Raw genomic sequence first — 17,473 nt, 5'->3', positions numbered from 1 at the left:
TAATTATTTCTACAAAGATATGACTTTCAAAGACTATCATCTCTGCATAATTTGGGATAGTTAGCATTTACTTCTCATTCTCTTAAGTTTTCCATATATGAATTTATTTGTCTATAAGTGAATGCTATAGTTTTTATACTAATCAAGTGCTGTGATGATTTTGAAAGTATTGTGTAATCCATAAAGTGCTTTACAATGTGTGATTCTTTAAAATTACAAATATCACACATTAATAATGTCATTTCAAAGTGGACTCAAAGAAAATGCATAATGTCATTATCATTATTTTTAATCTGTTTTATTTAACTTCATTTTTTCCTTAGTGCTTTGGACTCTTAGGAGTGAATGGAGCTGGGAAGAGCACTACATTCAAAATTTTGAATGGTGAAGTTCCTCCGAGTTCAGGACACGCTGTCATTAGGGCTCCCATGGGGTAAGATTAAGATTTAATCATTTTGCTGTTCTGCCTAAGCAGGTAATAATCAAGCCCTGAGAAACCCCACATTCTTTCTGCCCTGTGGAATAAAGTTTGAAAGCACAATTTTCCTCCAAATTTATCTTCAAATCACCACTTCTCCAAAAGGGTAAGGGTGTCCATAATGGAACTGAAATCTGATAGCCAGAGCAAAGGGTTAGGGAGGTATTGTCACAAAGCAGCTGAGGGCAGACATCTCTGAGAGGCACCAGATTGCAGTTGAGATGTCTGTATGTAACTCAGGTGAGCAGAAAATAGCCAAGGGTTGATTCTTCTTGCTTAACCTATGGATTAGTCTTGCAATGTCCCCACTAGACAGAGTGATCACAAGGTGCCAAATGGTTTCCCTCTTTTTGCTTCAGGGAATTCTGACAACTTTGAACTGGGAGAAGTGCACACATTGAAAACTCAAACAGGGGCATCTGGGGAAGTGGGGAAGACTTGAATTTACCTTCTCTATACAAATGTGAGGTCACTGGGCACCATGCATGCCTTGAAGCTATGCCAGTCCAACTAGCTGTATGAGCTCAGGCAACACACACACACACACACACACACACACACACACACACAGTCACACACAGTGTTACTTCTGCATGCTATTCACAATTTTTTTTCCTTTTCTTTTCTTGCAGCATCTGATTCTGTAATTTCTTCTGAACTGTGTGCTCAATTAGGAGCTTTTCCTCTGAGACCTGGGGACTTTGCTCCTCTTTCTGCCTGTATGTGATAGCAGCATGTCCTCCTCTTTCCTGAGCTATAATCAGGACTAACATTTGTGGTTTTCTTTCTTCTACAAAGCGAGATTCCCTGCTCCCCACTTTTCTGAGGCTGGATTTGCTACTTGATTCCTGTTCTAAAATTGTCTTAATAGGAAACTTGGCTAAATATCAGACTAAACTCTTAATACTTTTAGCTTCACAGCTGTTTTCTAGTTGCTCCTTTTCCACAAGTCACCCATGTGCACCCCTGTGCATGTCCCCATATCCTAGTCTGTTTTCAATACTGTGCTGCAAGGCCCCGGGCATAGATCTTTTTATTTTCCTACTATAGCAAACTCACTGTAAGTTAATGATACATTTCAAGTTCTATGAAATTACAAAACAAAAGGCTTGTTTTCTGTGCATTCTCTGAATGTCATTATATGACTATCCACCAAGTTATCATGAAGTTATTTGATTTCATAATCTGTGTACTGGGGATCAGAGAATCATTTTTACATAGATTTGGAGAAAATGTGCTTTAGATTTTTAATTTTTTATGGCTTCAGATATAGTAATTGAATAAAAACAGGTTCAGAAATGTAATCACCCATCAATTAGGTACTTCTTCAAATCAACAAGTATTTATTGTCTGACTGGGTTGTGTCAGGAGAATGAAAATTTTTCCCTAAAATCCATTATTGATATTTGCATATCTCCTGTCAGTTTAATTTAAAGACCCATACAACTAATTTTATATGTTTTCTCTGTGTCTGCTTGTGTGTGTATAAGTGTGGTTGTTTATGTTGAAAGACATATGTTTCCAATTCAGATAAGATTTAAAAGATTGTTTCATTTCACTTATACATTTTACAATCCCCTTCTATAACTATGATTAAAAGTTTAAGTTTTTAAAATTGATGGCATGCAATCTCCCTTTTATTTGCAATTCATTGATTCTGTATGAACTTGAGTACCTTTCCCATATATATTTGTTACATACCTTTCCTTTCTGTCATTTGCAATTATATCCTTCAACCTTTGTGTGTATTGTAACTTTTTTATTACTTATAAATATAGGAATTTGTTACATACTCTGCTGAAATCTAATCTTTTGTATGATTTCCCTGATTTTTTCTTTTTTCTTTCTTTCTTTTCTTTTATTACCAGGAATTGAACTCAGGGTCACTTAACCACTGAGCACATCCCCAAAACATTTTATGTTTTTTTTTTTTTTAAATTTTGAGACAGGGTTTCACTAAGTTGCTTAGGGCCTCACTAAGTTGCTGAGGCTGGCTTTGAATTCAAATTCCTCCTGCATCAGCCTCCCAAGCTGCTGGAATTACAGGTGTACCTTACCATGCCTGACATGTTTTGCGTGTTTTAAATAGTCCTTTATAGTGGTATCTTGTGTTTTAATTTTGCTTAAAAGGTTCATATATAAATTCTCTGTCTCAGTGTAGTCCATTTGTTTTCTTTTCTGTGTTATTTATTACTCTTTGAATATTAAGAAATTCTTCCTTTTTTGAGGTCATAAGACTTTTCTCCATATTTTATTTTCCAAAGATTTTTTTCTTATACTCATGTGTTTATAGTATAGTTGAAATATATATTTCTAATATATTAGAAATATAATTTGATTTTTCCCTATATAATTGGTATCTAAAATGTTTTCTCAAAAACATATCCTTGTCCGCCAATTGGAAGCAGTTCTATTGTGTACCAAAATCTGATATTTAATATTTGGCTTCAAGTTCTTTCGTTTTATGAAGCATTCTACTGTAGGGGTGGAACAGATCTCTGCTCTTCTCTTCTCTTAGTTCTTACATGAGTTCTTTGAGTACAGGAACCATATCAATACAAGGAAGATCAACAAGAGAAAAGAAGACAAGTTTTATTAATTTTGTGTGTTCATAGGGATCTTCAGAAAAGTGAGAAATCTAAAGAAGTGGCCAAGAAAATTCCTTTGTACATTTTAGATGAAGAATGATAAATTTGTGAATGAATGACAGTACAAAAGGATCTCTGGCCAAGGGTAGTTAAATTCTAGGGATTCACTAAGAGGCTCTTGGGATTGTAAAACCTAGTGGAAAATTAGAGTTGCAGCCATAAGTTTATTTATTCAGGCTCGTTACAATCCCAATGTCCAGTCTTTGATTATACAAGCTACTTTCTTGCCCTGGTGCAGGAAAGACATCTTTATAGCTTGTTGCATGTAGGAAAAGATAGGCCACAGGGCCCTTTCTGCAGTTACAATTCCTCAGGTGATTTCAGTTTGAAATTACCAGTATACCATCAGCATATTTTGGGATGATGTATTCTGAGTTCCTCTAGTACATTGAATTACTTGGTCCTTTTCCTAGTTCATTTTTAGAATTGCTTGGAATATTTGGGGTACTTTTTTATTGCATACTATTTTAAGAATATAATAGTCTGCATAAAAAGACACAATATTTGATTGCTAATCAATATTTTGGATACAATTGCATCAAGTTTATGCTATAATTTGAGGAGATACAACTTCATTATGATATTTTGTCCATCTTATCTTTGATGGTGATTTGTATAAATATTTGAACCATCTTAACAACATCATTTAATTATGTTTTGAAATTTGCCTCATAAAATCCTTGAATATCTGCTTTTAGTCATTCATTCCAATAAATTTTGCTTCATCAGGAGGTAATTCATCTCTTATTTCTTTTCTTTTCCTTTAAGCTTTTTGTTTCTGGTTAGATTTTTTTTCTGGCTTGGGAGTTTTCTAGCTAACATTGCTAGTGAGTTTATGGGGTTTTGCTTTTGCCCCTTTTCTACCCTTTTGGATACCGCCTCCAGTCTGGCATTTATTCCATGGACCTTTAGGATAGAAACAGGCCTTCTATTGACAGCTTAGGTCTTCATCTCATGGTTACATACGAAAAAGAGCCTGTTCCCACTCACTGGTAGCTTGTTCTGATTCTGCCCTGCCAATCCAGCCTGGAAGGTGAGCAACTTCCTACTGATCCCTGACACCTTTGCTCAGCCATTTTCAATAAGATGTTGGGCTCTGCCCTAACCCTAGACTCAGGTAATCACATAATGAACCTGATTTTTGTCCCCTTACAATGCATGTCAATTATGAAGGACTTTTGGTCCCCACTGAAATTCAAACCTAGTACTCAACCACTAGTGGTTTTAGATCCTTCTTCTAGCTTTCTGTTTTGTTTTGCATCCACAAAGATGTGTATTTTTTATCATGGTTATTTATTTTAGGTACAATTTATGTAGAAGTGAAGAAAATAAAAGTCCTTTACTCATAGTTTCTGTGTGTAGTGGAAGAAATTTAAAATATTGTGTCTGTAATTCTACAATAGAATTCTAATTGACTTTATGTTACATTTATGGATCAATTTGGAATGAACTAACATTTTGACAATGCTATATTTTTCTCTTCCATAAAACATGTATATCTTACTAAAGTAAATAATTTATTTTAAAAAATAAATTTAAAAGTCATTCCTTATATTCTATCTAGAATACAATGCCCTTGTCAGTAATTAATGAAATATTTGTCTCCTTTTTCTCTACAGTAATACTTCCAATTTCAGTTCTTCTAGAATTATCAAAGCAATGTTAAATGACAATGCATTTTCTCATTTAGTAGTTATATTTCTATTTACTAAATATAATGATTTGAGAATTATGTACATACTGTTCATCAACTAAAATAATCACTATTTTTCAATTTTATTAACATTCTTATAAGGAATATCCTAAATTTAACATCTTAGCATTTATACACATGAATATATTTTATGGCTCTTTTTGATATATTTGTTATAAAGACAATATTCATGATTATTTATGTCCTTACCTTTCTACAATAAATTTTATTTATTAAAAGTTTTATTTACTTATTAGAAATTTGTATTTCTTTTCTCTTTTTACATATGCATATTTGTATTTCTATAAAATAATCTTAAATTCTTCTTCTGACTTTTTTACTTTGAAAAGTCTGATATAATGAATTTCTTAGCAATTTAATTTTTTACTATTTATTTTTTAAACTATTAAAAGACATCCTTCAAATTTGTTCTTCAATTTTTTTCTTCTTTGTACAGCTTTATCTTGATCATAAAAACATAATATATGATATCATTGCTATTATTCTATAATGACATATGACTTGAAATTTGGGTTTTTCTCAAAATTTAGAATATTTTTAAATACTTAATAATTTTTTGCTGTCATATTTTTGAAAATATTTTTAAAAACTATTTTTGAGGTATCATTTGCATATTAAAAAGAACATCTCAATAAATTTTAAACAATGAATAAACTTATATAATCAGTACTACCCTCAAGAAACAGAAGACAACTGTTACTTCATGAATGCCTTCCCATCACTTCTCATCAAGGGCAATCCTATTTTGATGTATTTATTTACATTTATTTATTTATTTTAACCTTCTTATTATTATAATTATTATATAATAATTATTATTATATACGGAAATGCTCTAGAAGAGCCCATGAGGCCACCTCAGCCAACACCGGATAATGGCTGCGGTCCCAAAGGAGGTAAAAGGTTCCAACAATATTCCATCCCCTTTTTAAAATTCCTTGTTTTTCTCTAACTCTTGCATATAAGAGAAAACACTGGACTCTTGAGTTTCTGAATGTGGCTTATTTCAATTAAGAGTATATTACTTGGGCTGGGGATGTGGCTCAAGCGGTAGCACGCTCTCCTGGCATGTGTGCGGCCCGGGTTCGATCCTCAGCACCACATACAAACAAAGATGTTGTGTCCGCCAAAAACTAAAAAATATTAAAAAAAAATTCTCTCTCTCACTCTCTCACTCTCTCTCTCTCTCTCCTCTCTTTTTTTTTTTTAAAAAGGGAATATATTACCTTTTCCATCCTTTATTAGAAAGTGATATAATTTCATGTTTTATGGCTGAATAAAAATTCACTGTACATATATATCACATTTATTTTGTCTGTTCATCTGTCAATGGGCACCTAGGCTGGTTCCATAACTTGGCCATTGTGAACTTCACAGATGTAAACACTGGAATGAAGATATCATTATATTATCCTGACTTTAGTTGTTTTTGATAAATATCTGGGTTATGTGGATCCATTCCTACTCTTGAGCCATTGTCATATAGCTCTTAAAAGTGGTTGTACTGAATTGCAATTATATGGGCCAACATTATAGTTTATAATCTGGCAGATACACACCACACACACACACACACACACACATACACACACACACATACACACATATTATATACATATATATGGTAAAGAGACCCCCATTCTATAGGCTCTTTTTTCATGCTCATAATTGTTTCTTTTGCTGTGCAGAAACTTTTTAAATTTGATGCTATCCCTTTACTGGTTCTAGGTTTATTTCTTGAGGTATAAGAATTTTATCAAGGAAGTTGCTGCCAGCACCTATATGTTGTAGTGTTGCTCCCAGGTTTTCTTCTTGCAGTTGCAAAGTTTCTGGTCTAATTTCTAGGTCTCTGATTGATTTTGAGTTGACTTTTGTGCAAGATGAGAGATAGGGATCTATTTTCATTTATTATTAATAAAATGGACCTAACATCTGTAGAATATTTAATCCACCAACAACTGAATTGACTTTCTTTTCAGTGGCACATGGAACCTTCTTTAAAGCAGACCATATTTGAGGACACAAAGCAAATCTTAGCAAATACAAAAAAAAAAAAAAAGTCCCTAGACAAATCTTAGTACCTTATCAGATCATAATACAATGAAGTTATCAGATCATAAAAGAATGAAGTTAGAAATAAATAACAAGATAAAAATCAGAAACCATTTTAACAGATGGATATTGAATAGTGCACTTTTGAACAGTGAATGGATCATAGAAGGAATCAGTGGAGAAAAAAAAATCTCTGAGAAACAACAGAAATACCATATATTAGAATCTCTAGGACACTTTGAAAGTAGTCCTAAGAGGAAAGTTTATAACATTCAGGCTGCATAAAATAATGAAAACAGAAACAGATCCAAAATAAACAATCTGTCATATCTTAAGGCACTAGGAAAGCAAGAACAAACTAATTCCAAAAGAGTAGAAGACAGGAAGTAATTAAGATCAGAGCTAAAATTAATGAAATTAAGAAGTAAAAAAAAAATGTCATCCAGGTGAGGTGGCACATACCTATAGTCCCGGCCACTTGGGAGGCTAGGACAAGTGCATGGTGAGTTAAAAGTCAACCTCACCAAAAGTGAGGCACTAAGAAATTCAGTGACACCCTGTCTCTAAATAAAATACAAAATAGGAATGGGGATGTGGCTCAGTGGTTGAGTGCTTCTGAGTTCAATACCTGGTATCCCCATCCTTATGCATAAAACAAAACAAAACAACAATGCCACATTACAAAAGATCAATAAAACAGATAATTAGTTCTTTGAAAATATAAACAAGATTGATATACATTATTTTGATATTTTAAAATGTAACAGTATATTATTTTAAGGCAAATGTTCTTGCAACTAAAATTCAGAAAAAAAAAAAAAGTAGAATTTGACAGTATTGACTTGGAAACCATTCTGTATGTCCCAGTTTGGGCCACACCCTTCCCTTCAAATGACTATGGTTCTGTCACCCAATAATGAATCAATTGCAAGATATCACCATTAGCTTATTTATAAAAAGAATTTGATATGATCTCTAATTCTCCCTCTCAAACTCTAAGTTCCCCCCACCTGCCATCCTTTCTTTTTCCATATGATCTAACTATTGAAGAACCTGGGCATTGGACTTGGAGAGTTGCCTGAGTGCATAGTCATGATGAAGTTTAGCATGTTTCTCCATCCTCTCTATTTCTTAAAAGTTCAGTTGGATCCAGAGATTTATTCTGGCTCAGTTTCAAACCTTTGACATGTCTAAATAGGACAGATGATCTCTTCCATCAAGAGACACATAGTATATATTTCTTGTTGCTATTGTTGTTCTTGTTGTTTGTTTAATGCTTTGGTGAATTAATTGCCAAATGGTGATATTTTAATTCTTGTTTTTATTTACTAGCTAGAATAATTTTACGAGAAGATACTTGAATTGTATTTTATTTGGTCACCTAGAGGAAAGAGACAAGATATGTTTGGACAGATTTTTTTTATTGTTTTTTGTTTTCTATTTTTTTGTGTGTGTGATAATCAATTGATTTCTAGTCATTCCCAGAAAGTTCATAATTCTGGATTTGTTCTGATAGAATTAGAAAATATCACAAACCTTATCTTGTGATTTCTTATCTGTTTTATCTTTAGGATCTCTCTGTCCTTCCTCTCCCCATCTTCCTCTGGTTGTTTCTTCATTCATATTCTAGAAATAATAATAATTTATACATTTGAATGAAGGCTCAGTGATATCCCAGTTTGTCCAGCAATAGGTATGTAAGTGTCATGTAAGAAATATCTCTTTTCCTAACTTACATGAAAAAAGTTGCATATCTGAAAACAAATCTATTTTACTCCAAATGCTAGTTTATAGCTATTGACTGCTGTCTGTGGTCTGTGAGTAGAGAATGCAGTTATACTTTTGTAGTCTATGTCAATATATGAAAACAACTTTAAGAACTAGGTATTATCTAGAGCAAAAACAGAATTTATCTGTTGAGTGTGCATTTGAGATTTATATGTATAAAGCCAGCATGCTGCTTAGTATTCTAAAAGAGAAGCACACTATATGGAATAGAATTTCTCTTTGGTGTTATGTTGTGGATTTTTCCCTGTTGTCATAGAGATAAGAAGAGTTTTTTTTTTTTTTTATTGATTGAGGAAGCATTTTATTTTTTATTTTTCTAACTTCCTTATGTACAAATACATATGGACAGAAAAGTCTAAACTTTAAAAAGAATAAAAAAAACAGGTTTATTTTTCCATATCTGGAAGACTGACTCTCTCCTTTATTATTCCATTCCATCATTTGTAAAATAATTGGAAAATGAAATTCAAATAACTGCTCTTGAAAGGAAGAATAAATTTGCATCCACATAATGGTCCAAGAGTCCCTTATTATGCTACATATCTGTGTAATTAGTTTAATTATAACTAAATCACACTTGCATTAATTATATTTTTAACCTTGATTATTTGTAATGTTAATTGCACATTGGTATTCAAGGAATTAAATAGGTAATTAGAAGCACAATGGAATTTTTAACTGCTTTGAAAGCTGGAATATACCTTCCTGCCCATGAAGCTCATAACTGATTGCTACTTAATTGAAACACATCAACTCAGTCATTTATTATATTAAGGTTTATTTTGTCTCTTCTCTGAGGTTATATTATATAAAAGTGTTCTTTTTGCTTTCTTGTTTAGTTTACTAATTTCTGTGAACACATATTCTCAAACTTGAGAAAATGAATATGTACAATGAAAAGAACTCATTGCAAAAGGTCTGATTTTGTTTAGAGTATTTCATAAGTTCCTGATATGATAGTGTTCACAAATTGACAAGACTTCTGTCCCAAGATCCCATGCATTTTTATTTTGTCATCATAGTGTTAATATTTTGGATTAGGATTGCCATAGGTCAAGACGTGTACTGCCTAGTTGATCAGTTTCCACTCCTCTTTATTGATTCCTTTACTGGCGCTCTGAGATGTTCAGGTTAACTGCTGGATCTGGAAATCATTGGAATCTGCAGCCCCTGGATCAAATAAATGCTAATCACAATGGTCATGATTTACTGTGACTCTATATTATTTACCAAAGCATTAATTAAGGGCTCTACATTTGTGATCTTATTTCATAATCCCAATGACCTTGGGACAAGGATGCCATCCTAAGTTTATTGACAATGAATCTAAGAATAGGAGAATTGTACCATTTGCCAAAGTCAAACTTCTAAAGACTGGTGGAGGGTTTCAGTCCAATTTATTTATTTTTTTCAACTCTAAACCACATGTTCTTCCCAACTTTTCCCCCATCCCTTAAAAGAGAAAATTCTCCAAATAGCCACTTTGTATAAGAGAGAGAACATAAAATGTGTAAAAAGGAACAGAAAAATATATTATAATGCAAGTTGTCACATACCAAAACAACATGTATCTCTATAATAAATGTTGTTGTGATTATCTTTGCTTAAAAATTCAAACACTCATAAACTGGGTTAAAAATGACTTTTAAATTACAATACTTATAGTGGCATTTAGATAAAACAATGGCAATCTGTCAAATAAAAACGAAACAAAAATACATAAATATATTAATATCCTTTTAAATAGAAGTTAATATGAAATTATATTTAAGGCAATAACTTTGCATTTGAATGGAACCACCATTTGACTCAGCTATCCCACTCCTTGGTCTATACCCAAAGGACTTAAAATCAGCATTCTATAGTAACACAAACATATTAATGTTTATAGCAGCTCAATTCACAATAGCTGAGCTGTGGAAGCAACCTAGATGCCCTTTAATAGATGAGTGGATAAACTGTGATATGTATACACAATAGAATGTTACTCAGCATTAAAAGATAATAAAATTATGGTATTTGCAGGTAAATGGATGGAGTTGGAGAATATCATGCTAAGCAAATAATGCTACATTGTGTACAACCAGAGAAATGAAAAGTTGTGCTGCAATTCTAAAAAACCAAAGGCCAAATGTTCTCTTTGATAAGTGGATACTGATCCATTATTGGCAGGAGGGGGGGCATAGGAAAAATGGAGGAACTTTGATTGAGTAAAGTGATGAGAGATGAGGGAAGGGGTCATTAGGGCAGGAAAGATGGTGGAATGAAATGGACATCATTACCCTAGGTACATGTATGACTGCACATATGTGATGCTACATTGTATACAACCAGAGAAATTAAAAGTTGTGCTGCAATTGTGGACAATGAATCAAAATGCATTGTGCTGTCATATATACCTCAAATTCTATATGTGAAATACATAGCATGAAACTGTTCAAGATAAACTCTCAGAAAATTAGAAAGTGAATGAGAGGAAATAAGTAAACGAAAGACCTTAGCTTTTTACTCTTATTATCCAACAATTAAAGAAATAGAATATATATGAAGAATGTGATTAATATTATCAAGAAATAAATAATTTTGAACATGATACAGAAATCTTTATATAAAAGCCTATTTGTGAAGTTCTAGAATAATTCTCACTAAAACAAACAACAAGAAATATACTATCAACATTATTATTTAGATTTTTTTCTGGAATTTAAATTCTTGTTATAAGAAATAGTTAAGAAACAGTATGGATATTTATAGTATTATTTTTGCCACATGACATACTTCAAATGCTGAGGAAAACCATTAAGAAGTAGTTTTAACTAAGGTGGCTGGATCCTCTCAAATAAATAAATATACTCAAATCAAGAGCTCTCTATGGGCCATCAATATCAGGAGCTATAATGGAAAGACAATTACAACAGCATATTTGCACACACATGAAGTTCCTATGAATAACATTAGACAGAAATATGGTCTTTCTCTGTGCTATAATCTAAATAACCATTTTAGAATAATAGGTATAATTGATTAAATAGTGGTGTATATACATAGTGGTGTATAAACATAGTGCTGAACGGAAAAAATTAATAGTCTTTTATTCTCTACCAAATTTTATAAAGTAATGTAATTGCTGTCGAAGAAGGTCAGAGATTTAACACAAAAATTCTGAATAAATAGGTGTATCTAATCATGACATTTGGAAAACCAACAGATAGCTAATTGCCCTAAGATATATTTCAATGCATTGTATTGATTTTGTAATAAAATAGTGACTTTCTGATTAGATAACTTAATCAATTGGATAGGAGAGAGAGACAATAAAAACAAGGTGATTTATTAATTTCACATTAGTTCAAAAGGAGAAGGAGGAAAATAAGTTGCTAAGTTTTTCTAAAACCAGGGTTTACTGTGACCCCCCAAAAATTAGAAACCATGTTAATAAACATTGTTTATTCAATGAGGACATTTAAAACATTCGATTATTATGAAACTCATAACATAGAATATGGGTATATTTAAATGTGCAGTTTAAGATTTTCCATAAGTCAAGACATTAAAATTTAAAAATAATAGCAAAAATTAAATAAGATGGTGTTGATAGACAACATGTAAAATAGTTTATAAAGTGATAACAAACAGGCAATGACAATAAAAAGTGGACATAGACATAAGAATTGAACACTATATGAAAAAATTAATAATCAAATGCCAAAAATACTTATCATTATTAATATAAAAAACGTGAACCAAACAATAGAGGTATGTATTTCATGAAGAATAGCAAAATAGACACTGCTCTATGAGTCTCTTTGGAACATAAATAATTATAACTTGACTGGAGTTCAGCTTGACAACATGTACAATAAGTGTTTGAACTATTAATATCCCTATAAAAATTTATGATTAGAAAAATAATTGAAACTTGAGTAAAAGTTTGAGTGAAAATATATTAATTCTAATCTTACTTATAATAGCAAAATGTTGGAAGATATTATGCTTCTACTATGTATTTGGTAAGCACATTGATTACAAAATTTTACCATGAGGTTACTTGATATTTAATGTGTTTACGTGAAAGACCACAATAACTGAAAAATGTGCCTACTAACAGATAAAAATTAAGCAAAATTACTTTATAAGTGCTTCTCACTTCTCTGGTGCCACAAGAAAGAAGGGAATTCCTATGTGTTGTGAAATAGGAAGATGCTGATGAAGCAGAGCAACTTCTTGGGCTCATGCTGTGTTTGCTAAGAAAGGGGCAGATCAGATGTGGGTTTGTGTAGTTGAGATTGAGCTCTAATGTCCCTGAGAGCTCTGTATGTCCCTGGAGGACCTACTGAAGGGTTATACTAATCTGAACCCTATATAAAACTAGGATCATTGAAGATCTGCATTTGTATTGAAATATCTTTACATGGGCATAAACGATGCAGAGAAAACTTGTTAGTTTCAGAATTTTAAAGAAAAGGCTCCCCTGGAATCTTGAAACTTTGTTCTTAAAACTGTCTATGGGTTGAGGGTTTAAATTTAACTACGTGGGGTCAAGGAGCTGTACCTTCCCCTACCCAAGCATATAATAAAGATGGGCTTGAGGTCATTCCACAACGTATACGTATTTCTAAGTATGTGTTACATGATAAATATGTATACTTTTTATTTGTAAATTAAGAGTGAATTTTGCATAAACTGGATTCAGACCCCATTGGAACCTATGAAAAGAAAGTACAAACCTTCTTTGAAAGGATGCTCTTACAACCCTTATAGAGGACTTTCAATTAAATGAACAAAGATGCTCATTGAAATAAATGGCTGTCCTCTATGGATATAAGTTAATATTTACAACAAAAGGGAGTATTTTCACACCAAGATTGCAATGTAAGAGAACTATAGTTACAAGGTTGTACAAAGCACGTTATGTGATAGAAAATTTGAAAAACGCATGCTTTCTAAGACTGAAAAAGATAGTCATTGAAATTAAAAAGAAAATCATAATGATTATGTCAAAAAGAAATGATACACTGCTATGGAAAAGATAATGCAAGTGAGATTATTTGAAATATGGCAGATCGAAAAAAGTCCAACATAACTCTAATTAGATTTCTCAACAAGAGAATGGAAACAATGAGAAGGAGCTGAGAATATCCCAGTGTTAGTGAAATAGATAATTCCTTAGAATAAAAAGCATAAAGAGTAAGATGATAGTCATACCTAATTGTAAAACTGAAAATTCCAATGACAATCTCTCTCTCTCTCTCTCTTTTTTTTTTGGTATCTGGGATTTTACTCAGGGGCACTTGACCACTGAGCCACATCCTCAACCGTATTTTGTATTTTATTTAGAGAGAGAGTCTCACTGAGTTACTTAGTGCCTTGCTGTTGCAAAGGCTGGTTTTGAACTCGTGAGCCTCCTGCCTCAGCCTCCTGAGCCATTGGGATTACAGGTATAAAGACAATCTTTTTAAAATAAAGATGGAAGAAAAGACATCACAGTGAGGGAGTAAAAATTATACTTATGCTTGTTCAGAGCATCAGCTACTAGCCATTTCTGGTATTTAAAATTACATTTGAATACATTAAAAGTAAATAAAATTATCAATTTAGTTTATCAACAGCACTAGATACAGTTCAGGAGCTCACTACCTGTTTGACAGTGCAGATCAGACCACATCCACTATTACAGAAGGTTCAATGCAATAGCACTGAACTTCTTAGCACCAAGAGTATAAACAGAATCCAATGGAATAATATCATATGTAAAAATGCATTGATATGTCATCAGTGTTATCTTTTAAAAAAATAATTTGTTTTAATTAGTTATACATGACAGTAGAATGCATTTATGCACTTTGATATATCATACATAGATGGGATATAATTTCTTATTTTTCTGAGTGTACTTGTTGCAGAATCATATTGGTCATATAATCACATATGTAAAAACAGTAATAATATCTGTTTCACTTTACATCTTTCTTATCCCCACATTTCCTCTTCTCCCCTCCCATCACTTCCCTCTACCTAATCTAAGGTAATGCTATTCTTCCATAGTGCCCCCTGCACCACCTTATTGTGAATTAGCATCAGCATATTAGAGAAAATATCCTGCCTTTGGTTTTGTAGGATTGGATTATTTCACTTAGTGTGATATTTTTCAACACCATCCATTTACTGGTGAATACCATAATTTCACTTTAAAGCTGAGTAATATTCCATTGAGTATATATACCACATTTCAGAAGTGTTATATCTTGGTGGAAAATTATAGGTAATTTTTATTTGTCCCTTATTCTTGGCTATATTTTCCAGATCTTTTAGCAGGATCTTATATTAGAATATAAGACAATTAAATAGTGCACAGTACAAAAACTGTTCTAAGATACAAACTTTTGTCTTCATATTTTCAGGATAGCCTTTTTGGAGCTTACTATGTTTTAAAGTACACCACTGGGAAAGATTTTAGCCTTGTTTCCTCCTTTCTTAAATGACCACCATTATAGAATTCATGTAAGAGATAACTATTAACTGCTTTAACATCACCACAATGCTAAGTATTATGACCATAATACTTAGGTATTTATTAATTGCTTTATATAAACCAATGTAGCACAAATATAAAAATACATAGAACACATTTATTGCCTATCCTCTTTAGACTAACATGGATCACAAATTAGAGTAATTTAAGTTATAACCTCACTAACCAGGGGCTACTTGACAATTTGTTTTTCTCCCATTTTAAGTTAAATTACATTTTAACAACACTAATACAGAGTCAGGAAAAAATGAAGGAAAATCTTCTGTAATTTTTATTAAAAGTGATTTTCATTCTTATAGTCCCCAGTTTTGAAAAAATTCTAGCTATGTATGTATGTATGTATATGTGTATATGTGTATGCATCATAATTTATCTGCACATATGCATGTGTATACTTAGTTGCATACACAAACACTCAAATGTTTGAAGTAATAGTATAGTTTCTCATGCATTTCACCCAACTTTCAATTTACATAATTGCCGCAGTCTGGCTGGGCACAAATCACGAGCCACTGAAGCAGGAACAAACTTTATTTTTAAACTGCAGGAAAACACTTCACACAGCTCCCGGGTAATCCTCCCGAACGCGCCAGGAGGCTTGTCCAGGAACCCGCAGCCGGAAATATCTCTCCCGGAAATCCCTCCTCCTGCACTTCCCCAACCAATGGGAACTCTCGGGGAATCCCCGGAAATCCCCAGGAGAACTCCAAAATAGTGCGAGAACTCAAAAGTTGCGGCAGAGGCGGATAGTAATGCCTCGCCTGTCAATCAATACTGTTGGCAAAATGCCAGGGGCCATACAGACTCGGCCGTGGCTCTCAGCACATAATATTATGTTTTCAGTACTTCTGTACAGTCTTCATATTAATGTCTACCTTATATACTGTGTCATTTCTTTTTCCCCATTCTCATGTGATTTTTCCTTTCTTGGAACACAGTACCACCTAGTTGAAAAACTGTTGTTTTATCAATGATATTGGTGTCTATTATATGACATGACTAAAATATAGCACAGGGTATAAACCAAGAGAAGGCATCTGTGTTTAACTCTAAGCATTGATTTCATTGGGCACAATGGAGAACATCCCTGTACATTGTGTTCATTACTGATGCTGTCCCAGACTTTCAGGGGAAGCTTCCAGAATGTGGCATGTAAAGAGGTGTTCTCAAGTTGAGACTGGATATTCTCAGTTTTGCATATATGCTACTTGCCCATGTTTGCTTCATGTCTGCAAACATATTGCCTGAGGCATGGTATCTGTCATCCAGGATATTCTCCATATCTCTTAAAGACTGACATGGTTAATGCACAAGTTGGATTGTGGTTTCTTTTTAATGGAAAATATTTTGTGTGTATAGCAACCTGCTCACATCTCATAGCTAGTTTATAGTCTAATTTCCTCTCATTGGAACTTTATCCTATACCAATAAATATCTTCCTGTGTTCCTATTACTGATGTGCCAGTATAATTAAATCATTTTGGGTAATCAATTTCATTACAAAGTGATATTAGAAAAATTCTGAAGGTCCCCTGGCAAAGAAATGTCCCTAAGCATTTTGTTAATTAAAGGATAATGTTCACTGAAGAGGGATATTGGAACCAGTTCCTTCCCTTCCCAGACATTGAAATACAAAAGCCAAGTTGAGGTCTTGACTTATTGTAGACGAAGAATCTGTATATTTCTAATACTTTTCCAATCTTTAATGACTAGAAAAGGCTACTGAGAATGGAGAATGATAGGAAACACCAACATGAGACATTTTAACTTTGGACAAAGATTTTTAAATGTCAAAAGCAATCTCAAAGTTATAGCTAATACATTTTGCTCTCTGAGAGTTAAGGTGTCAACTTCTAATCTTAAAATTAGCATTAGCATGTTGTCTAAGCTCCAGAACACTTCATGGAAAGTCTTTTTGTGAAACCTTATCTTTATTTCAGATGTTCCCATCACATAGTAACTAAGCTGTCCCCCCCACCAATGTGCAAGTCCTCTAATATGATGAGGTTTCTGAATGCCCTTGTTGACATAGTTTCTATAGTCCCCATTTCCTAGAACCAAATTCTTCATCAATGCCAAGTATGCATGAGTCTACTGATATTCAAAAAGGTAGAATTTCATCACTTTGTCTTGGTACTGAAACTTAGCCACACCTCTATCAAAATATCAAGTTGTATTTCATGTTTTCACTGGTGACTTTGTTGTAAACTCTCTATAGATGTATACCATGTCGTCCTTTTGTATCCATGAGGGATAGTATC

General features: G+C 32.9%; 1 protein-coding gene across 1 annotated transcript in view; it reads left to right on the top strand.

The window, feature by feature from the left end:
• Positions 1–17,473, top strand: part of LOC124080802 (ATP-binding cassette sub-family A member 13-like) — a gene marked incomplete at its 5' end in the record, with an annotated part of 211,536 nt that overhangs the window by 112,854 nt on the left and 81,209 nt on the right. Inside the window, one exon of the mRNA XM_058573465.1 lies at positions 324–433. Within this exon, the coding sequence (XP_058429448.1) occupies positions 324–433 (110 nt within the window). The remainder of the gene's footprint in view (positions 1–323; positions 434–17,473) is intronic.

The sequence above is a fragment of the Marmota monax genome, unplaced genomic scaffold (genome assembly GCF_021218885.2).
Source record: "Marmota monax isolate L192 unplaced genomic scaffold, Marmota_monax_Labrador192_F-V1.1 WCK01_AAM20220418_F8-fsc00343, whole genome shotgun sequence".
Taxonomy (NCBI): domain Eukaryota; kingdom Metazoa; phylum Chordata; class Mammalia; order Rodentia; family Sciuridae; genus Marmota; species Marmota monax.
This window is presented reverse-complemented; position numbering and strand designations above follow the sequence as displayed.